Here is an 18,754-nt window from a genome sequence, read left to right on the forward strand (position 1 = left end):
TTTGATCTATAAATGTCAAATGATTTGGGTCCTGGCTACCTTAAATACTGCAGCTAAGGGTACCTTAGTTACAGTCTTGTACCATAGTAGATGAGATCACCTGGGGTGCTTGAGCTAACAGTTCTCTAGTTTAATGAGAAGGGGCTTCTGGCAGGGTGATTTCAGTGAAGGGACCTCAGTTCTGGAACTCACTTCCTCGCCTTGTGCTGACAGAGACCAAGTTTGATGCTTTTTGGGGCACGCTGCAAGGCTTATCTGTCTTTCCAAGCTTTTGTGCAGTGAGTGGGTTAGAAGGGATTATTAGTCTTGACGGGCTGGAGGATTTGATTACTGAAATCCACCCAAACTCAGGGCTTTTTGTATGTTTCTTTTCGAAACTATACCTGCACATGCAGATAGGATGGCACATGTAAAAATCTCATAAATGAGATTTCCCTGGCAACAACATAGGCTGCATACAGTGATTCAATGATTCAGGCTTACAAAATGCCCACACATTCTGTAGCAGGTACATTGATCTGAAACATAGGCATCTCTTCAGCACCACCCTGTGCCTAGCAGTGGTAATTGCAGCTTAATTTTTAGGGTTTGTGTGCAGAACTACCATTAACACTGAAAGGTCTCCAGTGCATTGTTAAGAGCATTAGAATAATTTAATATTGGGGCAGTAAATGCCACGTGTTCCTCTTTTTAAAAATAAGCTGCTTAATGGCTTCCTATTGATACTATCTGACCCTCAGAGTCGTCACCCAGTAGGGAGGCTTTGTTCCTGGAATTGTAGCGCAGAGCAACAAGGCAGCCAAGAGGTTCTAGTTAATGGAGCTTTCACATTTGTGTGCAGTCCAGATTCAAATATATTGCTTTTCATCTAGAAGCTGCGGTATCCATCCACAGTCTCGGAACAAATTATCTGAACTGGAAAATCAAGCCTCTCTGTGCAAAGTACGTTAAATTACTCGCATTTGGAAACACCCCCGATATCCACTCTCATTGCTCAGAACTTTTCCATTTAAACAGTGTAACGATATAAAAGCCAGTCATTCTGCTCCATATTAGAATTTTCTGATACATTTATAAGAAACCAGTCTGCATCCTATAAGGCTGAAAAACAAACAGGAGCATTTGTGGCAGCTTGCCTTACATTTCAGAGTAGCAGCCGTGTTAGTCTGTATCCGCAAAAATAACAGGAGTACTTGTGGCACCTTAGAGACTAATAATGCTCTAATAAATTTGTTAGTCTCTAAGGTGCCACAAGTACTCCTGTTATTTTTGCCTTACATTGCAGCGGTAACATAAAATCCTGGAAGTATTTTTGCTTTTCTTGCTTGGATATTATTACAAATGGAAATTTCCATAGCTGATCCTACAATCGCTTTATTGGTCTCTTTCTCTGTGTGTCTGGATTAGATATATTTTCAAGATTACTGCTTTTTCTTTCTCATTTCTTTTGACTAGAAGTGAGGAGTGGAGGCTGGTTTTGATGAAGTTTAGTACTAAGAAAAGAGAGAGAATCAGGCATAGTACAGACACGCATTGCACAGACTTCCTCAAAACTACATTTTAAGCATCCTCTGTTATTCCAGTCCTGGGCTTCCCTGGAACAGTGTCTGCAGGATGTAGTGGTTTTGTGATTTGGACAAGCATCCAAAATATAGTAGTATTCCTATCACCTCTCTTTGCTGCTGCATTGGGTCCAGGATTAGATATGACATTGATCTCTCACAAAGTTCAATCACAGAACCCCCCTTGGAAGCTGCCAACTGATGTGCCAAGACTACTACTGCCCCTGCCTTCCTGCCTTGTCACCTTAGGACTTCAGTGCCCTGCCTGGTTTGAGCCAGACTCGCTAGCCTGCTGCAAACCCAGACCCAGGTCTGAATTATGTCCCCTAACAGCTGTAGGCTTACCTGAAAGTAGCTAACAGAGGTGTTCTTGTCTTTAACACTCAGATGCCCAACTCCCAATGGGGTCTAAACTGAAGTAAATCCATTTTACCCTGTATAAAGCTTATGCAGGGTAAACTCATAAATTGTTCGCCCTCTATAACACTGATAGAGAGATATGCACAGCTGTTTGCCCACCCAGGTATTAACACATACTCTGAGTTAATTAATAAGTAAAAAGTGATTTAATTAAATACAGAAAGTAGGATTTAAGTGGTTCCAAGTAGTAACAGACAGAACAAAGTGAATTACCAAGTAAAATAAAATAAAACACGCAAATCTAAACCTAATACAGTAATATAACTGAATACAGGTAAAATCTCACCGTTAGAGATTTTTCAATAAGTTTCTTTTCTCAGACTGGACACCTTCCTAGTCTGGGCACAATCCTTTCCCCTGGTACAGCTCTTGTTCCAGCTCAGGTGGTAGCTAGGGGATTTCTCATGATGGCTGCCCCTTTGTTCTGTTCCACCCACTTATATATCTTTTGCATAAGGCGGGAATCCTTTGTCCCTCTGGGTTCCCACCCCTCCTCACTGGAAAAACACCAGGTTAAAGATGGATTCCAGTTCAGGTGACATGATCACATGTCACTGTAAGACCCCAAGCCTTCATTCCTCCCAGCCTGACTCACAGGAAGGCCTGCCTGCAAACAGAGCCATCCACAGTCAATTGTCCTGGTTGTTGGGAGCCATTAAGATTCCAAACCACCATTAATGGCCCACACTTTGCATAATTACAATAGGCCCTCAGAGTTATATTTCATATTTCTAGTTTCAGATACAAGAGTGATACCTTCATACACATAGGATGACCACACTTAGTAGACAATAAGCTTTGTAATGATACCTTACAAGAGACCTTTTGCATGAAGCATATTCCAGTTACATTATATTCACCCATTAGCATATTTTTATAAAATCATATAAACTGCAACATCACAGTATTCTTATCACCTCTCTGCTGCTGCATTGGGTCCAGGATTAGATGTGGCATTGATCTCTCACAAAGTTCAGTTGTGACAGTGTCTCATAACAAAGGTCCATGGAGATGTCAAAGACATTGATGTCAATATCAACTGTCAAAGACATTGGAGAACCAATCTAGTTTCAAAATGGCTTATTTCTCACATTTCTTACCAGTGTTCCAAGTAAGGGGTGAGGCAAGGGAGATTTCCAACCCCCAAATCAGTTATCTCCTGGGAGGAGCTTGCAGATGTTGACTGGAACAGTGGGTTCTTAAATTTTGGCCGCCTGTGGACAACCTCATGGGAAAGGGGAAGAAGATCTCTCTCTTTCTCCTGCATTTGTAGCAGGATTCTTTGCCCCAGCAAATGTTCTGTAGGCCTTAATTTGTGAACAATTGGGTTAGAACATGATCAGAAAAGAAAACTCATCTCCACTTGTGCCTCATTGCATCTGTGAAGCCAGGTCTGCGAGATCAGTGGCCAGTGTAATAACCTACTGTGCTTTTCCTCCTCCACCTGTTCTTTCCTCTGTCACTTTGGATGTTACACCCTGACAGGCCAGTTGAACAGCAGTGCATTAATTTGGCTGTGAGATGGATGGCTGTACTGATGAGCAGAATTATTCAGATTCCCTGAATTGAGGAGAATGATTCAGAGTACACTGCATGGGATTCAAAGCCAGTGCATCGAACATCTGAATTGGCGGGGGGGATTAATCCCTCCAAGGCTCTGGGTTTTAAACTGACAAACCCGCTGTGGAGTGCAACTGAAAAGGACCAGAGGTGCACCTTCACTGAATCCTGCAAAGTTCTCAGCCAGCCACCCAGTTACTGTTTGTGGGTTGGATTACTCTCCTCGTGGTTGAATAGCTAGAATGATGTATGAATTGCAGCACAAGGCCCAGTTGGTATGTTATGCTGTCCACTTTTAAACACATGCTCCTGCTGCTAGACCCCAGCCTAAATTCAGCCAACTGTAGTTTGGAGAAAGCAGGTGCAAGCCCCATGGAAATCCAGATCCAGCAGTGATGTAAATTCTAGAGCAAAGTAGGGTAACTTGCACAGATTTGGCATTCAGTGGGGGTGCAGACTGAGTGAAGCTTACATGAACATACCAAGTAACTGGAAGGGGTGGGTGATGTCCTTGAAAAGGCAACTAATAGGTGGGCATAGAGAAAGAAGCTCACTTACCCTTAATGTAATGTATGCTGCAGCCTCCCCAATACTCCCATGGCCAAACTAAGCTCCGATGGAAATGGGTGCAACACCTATTGACTTCAGTAAAGAACTGACCCCCACTTGATAATTTTTCCTGCTTAGCCATGCTGCAGTCAGACACTTTAGTAGACAGTCATGATAACTAAGACTGGGATTTTCAAAGGCACCCAATTTTCAGTGAAATTCAATAAGGGTTGGGTGTGAATAATCCCAATTTAAAAAGGTAGTTAATGCAAAAAGGCCATATTGTACCATTGCTCACTATGCAAACCTTCCATTAGTGGGAGATCTGCTGTGGATTGAGGGTAGCGTGCAGTCCTACACATACACCCTGACCCACAAGCCATAATTAAAAAATGGAATTCAGCCCTCTCTGGAGAATGAATTTGACACAAGGGAAGCTGGTAGACTGGCATCTTTATGGGGGCAGAGTTAAGGTAATTTGGGTGTCTTGTTTTGAAGGGCATTGCTTAGTTTTCTAATGGTAGAAGGTTTTTAAATCTCTAATTTTTAAAAAATTATTCTGCACCCAAACCACTTATGTGTGTGCACAACCTTAAATTGACCTGAAGTAATTGTTTGGTGTGGGAATTTGTAGAAGCGTAATATCACCTGTTTCACTGACAAAAGTAGCAGAGAGGATTCCCCTTGTGTTTCTGCAGAGTGCTGAAGTTTTGGCCTTTGTCTTTCATCTGGAGTAAACTCTCAACTTGTGAACAGTTGGGGCACCGACTGGAGCACCTCCAGATCATCAGCAGCAACAGGAAGGCTCAGAACCAGACCCAGCTAATGAGGTATGCTGTGTATGTTCTGACAGCCCACTGAATCCTTGACCCCTGTCACCAGCTGGAGCCTTCATCATCAGTGTACCCACCAATTTTTTTCTAGCTTTAAAGAAATTCAGCCTCCTCTGGCTCTGGTATAGCTAATACTGAGGTTGCCACCCAGTTGTTTTCCTGCACTGAATGGTTGGCTTGTTTTTTATTGGAGAAGCATCTTGTTTTGTAGCAGTAATATGATTTTACAGGAATATGTGGGGGTGGCTTTACCTTTTTGTGGAGTTGCAGTGTGAGAGAGACTTTTACTATCCCATTAGTCTCTTCCTCATATAATCCCTTTCCCCCCGCCCCACAACACATACTTATGCCTGCAGAACATCTCTGCTATGCTAAGAAACATTTAAGTTCCATCCAGAAACTTAGTGTCACTGAAGCTAGCCTGGGAAACAGGACAGGGATGCACTGGTTGAGCTGCACAGGGAAAACTTGCTCTGCGGTTCTGTAGAGCATAGGGTCTCAACCTTTTTCTTTCTGAGCCCCCCGCCCCCCAACGTGCTATAAAAACTCCACGGCCCACTTGTGCCACAACAACTGATTTTCTGCATACAAAAGCCAGGGCCAGCATTGGGGGGTAGCAAGCTGGGCAGTTGCCTGGGGCCCCATGCCACAGGGGCCCCTGCAAAGCTACGTTGCTCAGGCTTCAGCCCCGGGTGGCAGGGCTCAGGGCCCTGGGCTTCAGCCCCATGCAGTGAGGCTTCAGCTTTCTGCCCTGGGCCCCAATGAGTCTAATGCTGGTCCTGCTTGGAGGCCCCCTTGAAACCTGCTCACGGCCCCCCTGGGGGCCCCGAACCCCTGGGTGAGAACCACTGCTGTAGAGCCTTTGCTTTCACAGGCATTGAATTAATCAGATGGGATATAAAATCAAGGTTCCATGGCACTTGTCACAAGAGTAAGAGTATCAATCCCCACCCCCTTATCCCAGTGTTCTGGAAGATCCATCCTCTGGTAACTGAAGACAAGGAGTGGCAATAAACATCGAAGTAACAGAAAAACCAAGCAAACACAAAACCCCATAGTGAGTAGAAGAGGGAGAGGCAAAGATCAGAGATGGATATAGACTCCTTAAGGCCATCACTATGCAAATCTTACTCTATGTGGTGCTCAGATACTATAGTCATTGACTCCGAGGGAATACTTAAAATACACTAAGGGTATGTCTACACTACGAGGGTAGTTCGATTTCTCTTAAATCGAATTTGTGGAATCGATATTGCAAAGTCGAACGTGTGTGTCCACACTAAGGACAGTAATTCGACTTTGTGAGTCCACACTAACGGGGAAAGCATCGACATTGGAAGCGGTGCACTGTGGGCAGCTATCCCACAGTTCCCGCAGTCCCCGCTGCCCATTGGAATTCTGGGTCGAGCCGCCAATGCCTTCTGGGTAAAAAAAAACGGTAGAGGGTGCTTTTGGGTAATTGTCGTCATCCGTCCGTCACTACCGCCCTCCCTCCCTCCCTGAAAGCGCCGGCGGGAAATCAGTTCGCGCACTTTTCCGGTCAGTGACAGCGCGGACGCCACAGCACTGCGAGCGTGGATCCCGCTGCGACCATCGCTGCAGTTGTGGCCGTTGTCAACGCCTCGCAGCTTATCATCCACCTTTCCCAGAGGCAGATGCAGATAAACCAGGCGAGGAGGCTACGGCACCGCGGTGAGGGCCTGAAGTCTGAGAGTGGCACAGACCTGTCACAAAGCACGGGACCCAGCGCCGAGGACATCACGGTGACAATGGGTCATGTGGATGTTGTGGAACGGCGATTCTGGGCACGGGAAACAAGCACGGACTGGTGGGACCGCATAGTGCTGCAGGTCTGGGATGAATCCCAGTGGCTGCGAAACTTTCGTATGCGAAAGGGGACTTTCATGGAACTTTGTGAGTTGCTGTCCCCTGCCCTGAAGCGCAATGACACCCGGATGCGAGCAGCCCTGACTGTCCAGAAGCGAGTGGCCATAGCCCTCTGGAAGCTTGCAACGCCGGACAGCTACCGGTCTGTCGCGAACCAGTTTGGCGTGGGCAAATCTACCGTGGGGGTTGTTGTGATGCAAGTAGCCAACGCAATCGTTAAGGTACTGCTCTCAAAGGTAGTGACCCTGGGAAACGTGGAGGTCATCATAGATGGCTTCGCCGCGATGGGATTCCCAAACTGCGGTGGGGCTATAGATGGAACTCACATCCCTATCCTGGGACCGGACCACCAGGCCAGCCAGTACATTAACAGAAAGGGATACTTTTCAATGGTGCTGCAAGCACTGGTGGACCATCGGGGACGTTTTACAAACATCAACGTCGGATGGCCGGGCAAGGTTCATGACGCTCGCGTCTTCAGGAACTCTGGTCTGTTTAGACGGCTGCAGGAAGGTATTTACTTCCCGGACCACAAAATAAGTCTTGGGGATGTGGAGATGCCTACAGTGATCCTTGGGGACCCAGCCTACCCGCTAATGCCCTGGCTCATGAAGCCCTACACTGGAGCCATAGACACTGAAAAAGAACTGTTCAACTACCGGCTGAGCAAGTGCAGAATGGTGGTGGAGTGTGCTTTTGGCCGTCTCAAGGGGAGATGGAGAAGCTTACTGACTCGCTGTGATCTCAGCGAAACCAATATCCCCATTGTTATAGCAGCTTGCTGTGTGCTCCACAATCTGTGTGAGAGCAAGGGGGAGACCTTTATGGCGGGGTGGGAGGTTGAGGCAAATAGCCTGGCATCTGATTACGCCCAGCCAGACAGCCGGGCGATTAGAAGAGCCCAGCGGGACGCGCTGTGCATCCGGGAGGCTTTGAAAGCTAGGTTCCACAGTGAGCAGGGTAACCAGTGACTTTTAAGTTTCTGTACAGAGAAGCTGAACCTGCGACCGTTTCTTTACCCAGTTAATGTTGACTATCCTCTCCAGTTACAGACCCCCTCCACCCCCTTCCAAAAAAATAAAATCAGTTTTATTTTGTTAATGAACACCGTTGTCTTTAGTACTGTTTTCGCGGGAATGTTTGAAATCTGGGACGCAGACTGTGGTGGGGAGCGGGTGTAGTGTACTGATGCAAATGATCCTTCTAAACTCCAGGAATGACAGGATTCGCAGTGGCGGACTGGTTGTTTCAACGGAGCCTGCCAGCCCTCCTGAGCGGAACTGCGTGTATGTGGGGGCTATGTGAGTTTATGGCAGGGGGAGGAGGGTTACAGATCCCCTGCTGCGTGGCTCTGTGATCCAGGACAAGGACCGCTGCATAAGATTTGTAACTGCCCTCCCCCGCAACAAAGTCACAGTGCTACACCTCCCCCCGCCCCCCACGCACAGAACATGAAAACCACCTCCCAGACTGACCAGGGTAACTAGTCACTGCGCTGTGTATGTGCCCTGCTGCTGGACCTGCCCCCGCCTCTGTACCCTGCTAAAGGTGACTGTCCTGTCCAATTACCAAGCCCCTTCCCCCCCTTCAGACAGACTCTCCCTCAAAAGAACATGACTGAAACAGTAATGAACAGAAACGTATTTTTTATTAACAACCACACATGAAACTGGGGGGTGAAACTTGGACGGGGGCTTGGGTGAGGCGGGCAGGAAAGGACTTTTCAAATTTTGGGGAATGACAGCCTTCTGGTGCTTGAGCAGTCTGCAGGGGTCGAGTGAGAGTTTTCACGGACTCTGCCGCCCCTCCTTCTTTGGACTTTGGGCGAGGGGGGTATGGGACTTGGTGGCGGGGGAGTGCGGTTACTGATAGACTGCAGCGGGGCTCTGTCCTCCTGCCTCTGTTCCGGCAGAACATCAACAAGGCGCCAGAGCATGTCCGTTTGCTCCCTCAGAAGTCCAAGCAGCGTTTGAGTCGCCTGCTGGTCTTCCTGCCGCCACCTCTCCTCACGTTCCATGTGTGTCCGGTGCATTTGGGACAAATTCTCCCTCCAATGGTTCTGCTGTGCTGCCTGGGCTCGGGAGCAGCCCATTAGTTCTGAGAACATGTCCTCTCGCGTCTTCTTCTTCCTCCGCCTAATGTGCGCTAGCCTCTGGGAGTGTGATGCCAGGCTGGGTTGGGAGACAGTCGCAGATGTGGCTGTGGGAATGAGAAAAAGGTAGTGAATTCCTCCGAAAGATAAATGTAGTTGTGAACAAAGAACATAGTCTTTCTCTGTGAACAAGACCATGCACCGCACCTATCACATGCGCACTCAGGACAAGGTCGAATTTTCGGACCTCGCCTTCAGTGCCTGGGGTTTTGCACTGCAGATCTGGGAAGCGTGGCAGGACACCGTAATCTCTGTAGCAGGCAAAGATGGTAAGCCGTAGACTTGTGGCTGCTTAAAACTTTAGTAGTACCACTGGCCTCCTTTCACATTGAAAGCAATGCCAGTCTCTGCTGCCAGCAATCGGCCAAGCATGAACTCTGTCCCTGTCCCACCCCCTCGCGGATGTCCCAGGGAAAGATCCCTGTATGCTGCCCCTCTCCCGCATCCACCGCGTGGCTGCAAACCAGCGGTTACAGTTCTGTAAAGGAACTTGCAAGCAGTCCCAATACTAACAGTCCCCTACCTAATTCAAAGCAGGTCATCATGAGCGACATAACTATCATGAGGATCTCGGACACCGAGAAGGAAAGGATGCTTCGAGAAAGCCTGCAAAGACCAGGGCCCTATGCCGCCATGCTGTGCAAGGCAATGATCCCGGAGTACTTGCTCGTCTCCTGGCGCGGGAATGTCTCCTACTTCGGAGGACCCAATAAGGCCGCTCTCCCCAGGAACCTGATGAGCAGGCTTTCCCATTACCTGCAGGAGAGCTTCGTTGAGATGTCAGTGGAGGATTATTGCTCTATCCCCGGACATATAGACCGGATTTTCATATAGCTGCAGTTGCAGGGACTATAGAGTGGAGCAGCTTGGGCAGCAGAATCATGCACAACCGGACACTGTTTGATTTTTTTTAAATAGTTGGAACTGAATACTTACGCGCCCAGGGTAAAGAAATCATGAAGCACACATTATTCTTATTCTTAATATTCCAGTTTTGTAAAAAATAAATGTTTAGATGTTTAAAGCACTTACCGCTTGATCCTTCCCCTGAATCTGTGTCCGGGTTACATGCTGGGGAGGGTTGGTAGGGGATCTCTGTAAGGGTGATGAAGAGCTCCTGGCTGTCGGGGAAATCAGCTTGGTAAGCGCTGTCGACTGCCTCGTCCTCCTCATCTCCTTCCTCATCTTCCCCGTCCGCTAACATGTCCGAGGAACCGGCCGTGGACAATATCCCATCCTCAGAGTCCACGGTCAGTGGTGGGGTAGTGGTGGCGGCCGCACCAAGGATGGAATGCAGTGCCTCGTAGAAACGGGATGTGTGGGGCTGGGATCCGGAGCGTCCGTTTGCCTCTTTGGTCTTCTGGTAGCCTTGTCTCAGCTCCTTGATTTTCACGCGGCACTGCGTTGCATTCCGGCTGTATCCTCTCTCTGCCATGGCTTTAGAGATCTTCTCATAGATCTTTGCGTTCCGTCTTTTGGAGCGCAGCTCGGAAAGCACAGACTCATCGCCCCACACAGCGATGAGATCCAAGACTTCCCGATCAGTCCATGCTGGGGCCCTCTTTCTATTCTGGGATTGCACGGCCATCTCTGCTGGAGAGCTCTGCATCGTTGCCAGTGCTGCTGAGCTCGCCACGCTGTCCAAACAGGAAATGAGATTCAAACTGCCCAGACAGGAAAAGGAATTCAAATTTTCCCGGGGCTTTTCCTGTGTGGCTGGTCAGAGCATCCGAGCTCGGACTGCTGTCCAGAGCGTCAACAGAGTGGTGCACTGTGGGATAGCTCCCGGAGCTATTAGCGTCGATTTCCATCCACACCAAGCCTAATTCGATATGGTCATGTCGAATTTAGCGCTACTCCCCTCGTTGGGGAGGAGTACAGAAGTCGAATTTAAGAGACCTCTATGTCGAACTAAATAGCCTCATGGTGTGGACGGGTGCAGGGTTAATTCGATGTAACGGCGCTAAATTCGACATAAACGCCTAGTGTAGACCAGGCCTAATAGATGTTAAGGCCAAAAGTAATACTATGATTATTTAGTCTAATTTTGAGCGTAACTAAAGCCATAGAATTTCATCCAGAAACTCTTGCAGTGAGGGGGGAGTTATTCTACCCTACAGTGTAAGTAAACATTATTTAGCCCAATGACTAGTGGTTGAACTGAAGCATACCTTTTAGAAAGGCCTCTGATCTCAAATTAAATACTCCAAGTGATGGTGAATTTATCATAGCTGAACCCCAACTTGAGTGCTTACCTAACATTCCTCTTGGAATTTCAATCCAACTATTCAGTCCCCCTGCGAAAACCTGTTGTGTAGTGTTCTGGCTTAGCATGGATGCTGTGTTTGACCCTAGAGACAGCAGTATATTAGTGATAGGAAAGCAGTCCCTATTCTGTGTATACCAGGGGTGGCCAAACTCACTGACCCTCCAAGCAATCTTCAGAAGCTCGAGAGCTGGAGCACACGAGCCAGGTCTCAGGGCTTCAGCCCCATTCCTGCTGAAGCCCCAAGCCCTGGCAGATGTATCCTAGAGGGCTGAAACCCTGAGACCCTCCTCCCCGCTGGACAGAAGCTCCTACCCAACCACCCCACTGCAAAGCAGAGGTCCCGAGCTTCCCTCCCCCACAGTCTGGTAGGCGGAGAGGACTTGCACTTTAATAGTAAAAGAGGCTCGCGAGCCACAGTTTGGCCACTCCTGGTGTATATCTTCAGTAAAGAGTCTTGATGGCCTTCAGAAATGAAAAGTACTATGTAAATGAAGCTGGTGATGATTGTTATCCAAACACGAAACAGCCTCCTTCCTGTGCTCTAATTTTGTTGTTCTTTCTCCTGAATGCAGGAAAGCCAACATCTTTGTTTCTCTCCTCATTGACATGGCTCTGGGAATACTGCTAATGTCCTGGCTGTACAGAGAGAATCGGATTGGTCAGCTTGCCGACACTCTCATCCCAGTGGCTGATGTAAGTCTGCCTGGAATCGTTTGTACTTAATCTCTAGTGTAGAAAGTGGAGAGCAGTTCATGCTTGTGGTAATTGTAGAGAGGCAGGGCCTGTGCATGATGATTTCATGCAGAGAAGAAAAGCATTGACTGAAGTCACAAAAATTAGGTCGCCTCAAAAGCGATTAAATGTTCAAACCAAACCTGTTGAGACTGATCAAATGTAACATTGCTCTCCTCTGAGTATCCAATGAATACAAATTAGATGTTTTCTGGAGGGCACTTCCTGCTCACAAGGTAACAATTACATCATGAGCACAGTAAATAACTCTAAGGCTGGAGAATGGTGTGCTTATCCGCCCAGGACACTTTTATTACGGAGTTAACAGAAAGTGCCCTCAAGCTGTTGTTCTAGTTGGGTATCTGGGAGCGGGCAAAAGTTAGCCCAATTAGGTCTCAGAAATCATTAAACTGGGAACATAACAGGAGAAGCTGAGGCAGCTATGTTTGGTGAGAGCATGTTGGTGGTGAGTTCTGAGGGCAGTAGCTAGTCAGGGTAGTTAACACTGAAATTCTCTCTCAAGTGTGCTAATGATAGATTGGGGAATTCACCTTCTCCTGTGCCATTCTCCAACCTCAGGCCCTCAATGGCCAGTATAAATTATCTAAGAACGAGCATGACACATAGCATCCTGTTTTTCTGTCACTAGGGACTTATCTACAAGGCTAATTAGTTCACGGCAGGGCTAGTGCACTGTATGACACCCCAGCTTGCTGTGCACTAACTAGCCATGTAGACGAGCCCCTAATTTCTTATATTTTGAATGTGTAACTTGAACATATGTGCGACCTTCGCTCCAATTTAACCTTTTATTTTTTGTCCTGGGAACATACTGTGTTTGTGTGTAAATTATTATCTAAGTAGAACTTACCTTTAATAGGTAAAGGACCATTTTGTCATTCTGTGGAGCTGCAAAAAAACATAAAATGTGTGCATCCTGCTCTTGAGTTGCAACATTTGTGTCATATTGTTGTGTCAATATGTGATGGTGTTCCATCATTTTGTGACTCAGCATTGTCATATACAGATGAATACCGTGATAAGGCTGCACAACATCATCCCTTCTCTGTCCCTTCCCTTTGGTTTCTGGGAAAGAGGGACAGATCTTTCCTTTTGTCTTACAATGCCTCTGCTGCAGGAGTCCTCACTTTACTGTCTCCAGCTTCTGGATGGGAAGGGACTCTCAACCTTTTTATGAGGAATTCCATCAGCAACTTATTTTCTCTTCTTCATCCACTTATTGGGAGGAACTCACAGCTGCCCTGCTGTTGGTCCCTTTGCTCAGTGCTTATTGGGCAAAACTAGTAGCACTCCTGTGATCATCTTTCTGCATGCGACGCAGACACAGCAAGCAAAGTGTCTATCATGCACTTACCACACGAGCTTAAAGCAGGGGTCTCAAACTCAATTTACCTTAGGGCCAGTGCCAGTCCTCAAATCCTCCCAGCGGGCCAATGTCACTCATGCTGCCCAGAACCCCCCACCCCCAAACTCCGCCCCCCCAAAAAACTCCGCCCCCCACCTACCTAAGGCTCTGGGACGAAGTTTGGGTTGGGGAGGAGGTCTGGGGTAGGGGATTTGGGTGCAGGCTCTGGGAGGGAGTTTGGGTGCAGAAGGGGTGAGAGGTTGGGCTCTGGGAGGGAGTTTGGGTAGGGGAGGAGGTCTGGGGTGCAGGCTCTGGGATGGAGTTTGGGGGCTGGGGGAGTGTGGGGAGGGGGTGCAGGCTCTGGGAGGGAGTTTGGGGACTGGGGGGGTGGGAAGGGGGTGCAGGCTCTGGGAGGGAGTTTGGGGGCTGGGGGGGTGGGAAGGGGGTGCAGGCTCTGGGAAGGAGTTTGGGGGCTGGGGGAGTGTGGGAAGGGGGTGCAGGCTCTGGGAAGGAGTTTGGGGGCTAGGGGATGTGGGGAGGGGGTGCAGGCTCTGGGAGGGAGTTTGGGGGCGGGAGGGGGTATGGGGACCGGGTGCAGGCTCTGGGAGGGAGTTTGGGGGCAGGAGGGGGTATGTGGGGAGAGGGTGGAGGTGCAGGCTCTGGGAGGGGGTCGGGGGTGTGGCGCGTACCTGGGGCTCCAAGGTGGGGCGGGCCGGGGGGCCTCCATGCGCTTCTGCCCCAGGCACCGCCCCTGCAGCGCCCCATTGGTCGCAGGGGCGATCGAGGCGGGGGCAGCGTGCAGAGGCACAGCCCCGCCCTGCCCCTAGTCCGCAGAGACGGGCCGACAGCCACTGGAGTGAGCAGGCAGACGCCGTTCAGCTCCGCTGCACTGCCGGGGCCCCTGAGGGGGGAGCGCCTGGGGGCGGCAGGTGGGGCCAAAGGAGAGACCCAGCCCCAAAACTACTGGAGCCCCGCGGGCCACATTGGGGAGGCTCGCGGGACGCAGATGGCCCGCAGGCCGGGCGTTTGAGACCCCTGGCTTAAAGTGTCTCATTGCTATTGTCTAGTCGAACTTTCAAGGGTGGGCCCAGTTTCAGCTGCTCAATGTTGCGGGGAAAGGGGAAAGAGAGCGTGATGGCTGGAATACAAATCTCCCCTTCTAATATTTGATCCAGTGGTAGGATTAATATGAGGCATAAACTCTCAAACTTTTTATACATTATTATTCTGAAGTCTGTTCCCATGTGGAGATGTTTCAGCTGGAAGATCACCTGCCCTCTAGTGCTCTCTGCAGTCTGCTTTCTTAGCAAGTGTGAGACAACAATGGCTTTGGCTCAGTTCCCATGTGCACAGGTGGACTCAAGTGTCCATGGCAGATGGACACTCTCATGCTCAAAGTGCATTGGACCACACCACCTGTCCTGGATGGGCATGCTGTAGGATTTTCTCATTTTCTCCTCTTCAATCATGCAGATAAATCATTCACTCCCACTTGGATGTTGCAATATCCATTACTTCCTTCTGGCCCCTTATCTAAGTAGCCTATGATGTCTCAGAAATACAGAGAGGTGTGCACTCAAGAGCTTACTTCCCTGGAGATTTGAACTACCCCCTTGCTGAACATTCTTCTCAGTTTGCCCCTCACTGTTTGTCTAAGGTCTTGCTTTACTGGTATGTCCATGATTATCGGTGAGGTTTCATGCCATTTACAATTTCTCCTTGCTTCAGGAACGTGGTTTCTTCACTGTGGGCTCCATGGGCACATAAAGTGCCTCTAAAGTCACTGGGAGCTCTTTCATAGACTTCAGAGGGCACGGATCAGATGTCAATACACATAAAAGAGGCGGGCCTGAGCCATTCAGAAATATCACCCTGATGACTTCAGCACATGTGGTGCAAGACAGCACCATTTTGTTTTCCAATATGACAGCAAAATCTCCTCTGATCCATCCTGCAGTGAGTTTCTGCTAGCTGCTGCATTTCTATCCGGCATTCATTATCCCCCGCACTGGAGCTCTGTCAGGCTGGGTAAAAATTGCCAAGTTTGATAATAAAAACTTTCCCAATGTTTTGGATTATTATAACTTTTCCCAGTGCACCACGCTATTCTAGTTCTGATATATACCCTGGGTCAGTTAATGTCATTGGTCTCTGGGCTTCTTGTATCAGTAGGTCTGACAGTAAAAATAAGACTACTTAATCTGTTACCACAGTTCCTGGCCTTGAGAGAAGAGAATTGCCTCAGTTGATTTTATACATGCAAGCTTTTAACTGTGTGGGAAGAAGTGCAGTGCATAGTTTCCCTTGCTATCTCCTATTAATCCCATTCACAACAAGCCTCTTCTCTCTTGCTTCTCTCACTTCTATTGCATGCTAATTGGAATCCATCCAGCATACTGTAGATTTGACTCGCCAAACCTTCCATCCCTCCTGTGATGGAATACACCCTTGTATTCACATCCAAAACACTACTGTAATGACCTTTGTACAAGGCACACCTTGGGAGGCATCATTTGAAATCTCATAACATATTGTGGTAAAATGCTTGTGGAAACATTATGTGTGAAGTTGTTAACATAAGCTGACATCATGTCTGACGTGTGTTTCCCAAATACGTTTGGGAAGTGGCTAAACCAGTTTCTCTAAGACAGAGGGCAAGCAGATGCCCCAGCCAGGTGTCAACAAAGCTGATGGGTCATCATCTATCAAGTGGCCATTGTTTGGCAAGAAAGAGGGGCAGGGACAAAGAGATCTGCATCTTAGGAAAGAAACAGCATGAGGTCTCCTTCCTCCACCAGCCCCTGTCTCTTGGTTCTCAGCTGGAAATGCTTTTCAGAGAGGGACTGACACTATAAAAAGAAGGGAAACACCCCAAGAGACCCCTCCTCTCTCTCCCTGTCCATCTCACTCTTTGCACCTGAGAAGACAAAAGAAGCAGCCGTTGGACTCTGGGGGAGGGGTCCTGACCTGAAGAGTTTGGTCAGTAATACTGTTGGAAGCACGTGGTGAGAAACTTTGTTTTCAATCTAATATAGTTTGTCAGGCACTAGAATGAGTTTTATCTTTATTTTTCTTGTAGCCATTTCTGACTCCTATACCTCATTGCTTGTACTCACTTAAAATCTCTCTCTTTGTACTCAATAAACTTGTTTTGTTGTTTTATCTAATCTAGTGTGTTTAAGCTAAAGTGTCTGGATAACTCCATTTAGGGTGGCAAGTTGTGTGTATATCATTCTCTTCAAGAAATAATGGACTTAATATATTTGGACTGTCCAGGAGAAGGCTGGGCAGTATAAGGCATACATTGCTGGAGGAAAATCCGGGACTGGGAGTGTGTTGGGGCACCCTGCTGTACAACGAAGGCTGGTGAGAGTCAGGGTGTGACTGGCAGGCTGCAGTTACACAAACACATTTGGGAGGGACCTGCATGCTGGCAGGCTGTTTGTGAGCAGTCCAGATTGGAAGCTACAAAGTAAGGCATTGCAAGGCAACCCAGGTTGCATGGCAAGGGTGACATACCCCCCCCTCCCCCCGGTGTGGATTGCACTCTGGTATGTCACACCTTCCCACTAGCCCTGTCTATGGAGACAAAAAATAATAGGTATGTCACTTTCTCCTTTTCCAACTGCCAGCACTGTAAGCCCAACCTGCTGTGTGGAAATCAAGCTGTGCTCCTCCCCCATCATTCATTATCCCCAGCGATAATGATTCAGCACTTAGCTGACAATTGTCGAAAATGCACAAGACATCATCCGCTCCAGCTCCCTCTTTCACAGCTTGACTAGCTGTGCAGTGCTGACTATAATAACAAGTTGCTTTTGTCAGCAAATGAAGCAGATGTGATTCAGAGACATCTAAGGAATAGCTCTGTGCAGTATAAAAGGCCAGTTTTGGAGTCAGCTGTCTGAATGTATAGTGGAAAATAACCTTTCTTAGTTCCATGTCTGCCCTCACCACCTCCTACACACCTTCCCACTTTCTCTGTTCAACCTAAGCTTCCCTGCTGGCAGCTCCTGACTCTGCCTTCTTCCAAGCTGCCCCTTCTCCCAAAAGCCTCACAATGGATCTTCCCTGTCTGAAAAAGAAACAAAACCTTCTAACTCCCTATCTTCTCTGTGAAGTGTTGTGGTTATAAAGGCCAATCCCCCACCCCGTGCTGTCTGTGTTCTGTATTAGTTTTGCTCATGCATTTAAACTGTAAGCTCTTTGGGGCAGACACCTGTTTATTATCAGTCACAGATCATGCCCCAATTAAACCACGCTGAATATTTCTGATGCTATACTAGTGATAATTGAATGCATCTCAAGTCAGACTTTAAAACAAGTCCCTTGTCAGTCATATTCTGCTAATCCATAAATAAAACAAGGAGAAAAGATGTTAATTTCATTATTATTATTAGTAATAGTCCAGTAGTGCCTAGAAGCCAGGGCCTGTTGTGCTAGGCACTGTACAAACATATATCAGAAAGACAGTTCTTTAGCTTTTGAACAGCTATGGTTTGCTCTGAGTTTTATGAGACCACCCATTAAGAGCTCTTCCTTGCCTGTGCTTGTGCCCCGCTACCTATCTTGAACGGGCCTGTTATTCTCCTTTGATGCCACACCACCGTCAAAGTCTCTATTGAGAAGAACAGGTGCACAGCAGTTAAACAAGAAAGTCATTCCAGACTGAGCTGATCTAAACCACTTTAGCTGTGTTCTCAAGGTTGGTGATGCTCCCACAGCACCTTAATGAAATGACTTCCATGTAATGCACTACATTTAATCTATTAATATCTGACACATTCAGTATTAACGACTGCAGCTAGAGGATCGGACTCTTAAAGTCATGAATTTTAGTCTATTTCTTTTTGCTGTCAATTGGTTCTAAAGCATCCAACAGCAAAAAACCCCCACAAGAGGCTACACCTCAGGGCCTACAAAGCAACAACAGCCAAGACACCATGCAGGAATGCTTAGCAATAGTCAGGATTTAACTACAAATTGGAGTCATCTAAGGACTTCAGTAATTTTCCGTACCAGAAAACAACCTTGCAGAAGGATTGCTCTCAAACATTTAAATATTTAATTAAAATCCTTTTGCTAAGTTACAGCTGCAACACTTTAAATATTAACAGAGTTCTATTTATAAAGTATCTGGCACTTCTTTCTCAATGAGGGCCAGATTCATTGGTACAAGCCAGCCCTGGCTTGCAATGAGTGTTTTAAGGGATGTGAGGGCAAAGGAGAGTGGATGAGATGAACAGACAATCCTGTTGGCAAGGAAAACTGTGTTCACGTTGAAAATGTACTGCTACTAAACTAAAAGTATGTGTCTGTTATGTTTATAAATTCAGCAATGTCTGTGTGACTCTAGGTTGAAAAGACGTTATGCACATGCATCATTGGGAAATTAGGTCCATAATCCATCAATCTTGGGTACTA

General features: G+C 47.6%; 1 protein-coding gene across 1 annotated transcript in view; it reads left to right on the forward strand.

Annotated features, from left to right (window-relative positions):
* Positions 1-18,754, forward strand: part of PIGQ (phosphatidylinositol glycan anchor biosynthesis class Q) — a 41,309-nt gene that overhangs the window by 4,225 nt on the left and 18,330 nt on the right. The window contains exons 2-3 of the mRNA XM_065412338.1: positions 4,790-4,921; positions 11,805-11,925. Coding sequence (XP_065268410.1) covers positions 4,790-4,921; positions 11,805-11,925 — 253 coding nt within the window. The remainder of the gene's footprint in view (positions 1-4,789; positions 4,922-11,804; positions 11,926-18,754) is intronic.

Source organism: Emys orbicularis, chromosome 10 (assembly GCF_028017835.1).
Source record: "Emys orbicularis isolate rEmyOrb1 chromosome 10, rEmyOrb1.hap1, whole genome shotgun sequence".
In the NCBI taxonomy this organism is placed as follows: Eukaryota; Metazoa; Chordata; order Testudines; family Emydidae; genus Emys; species Emys orbicularis.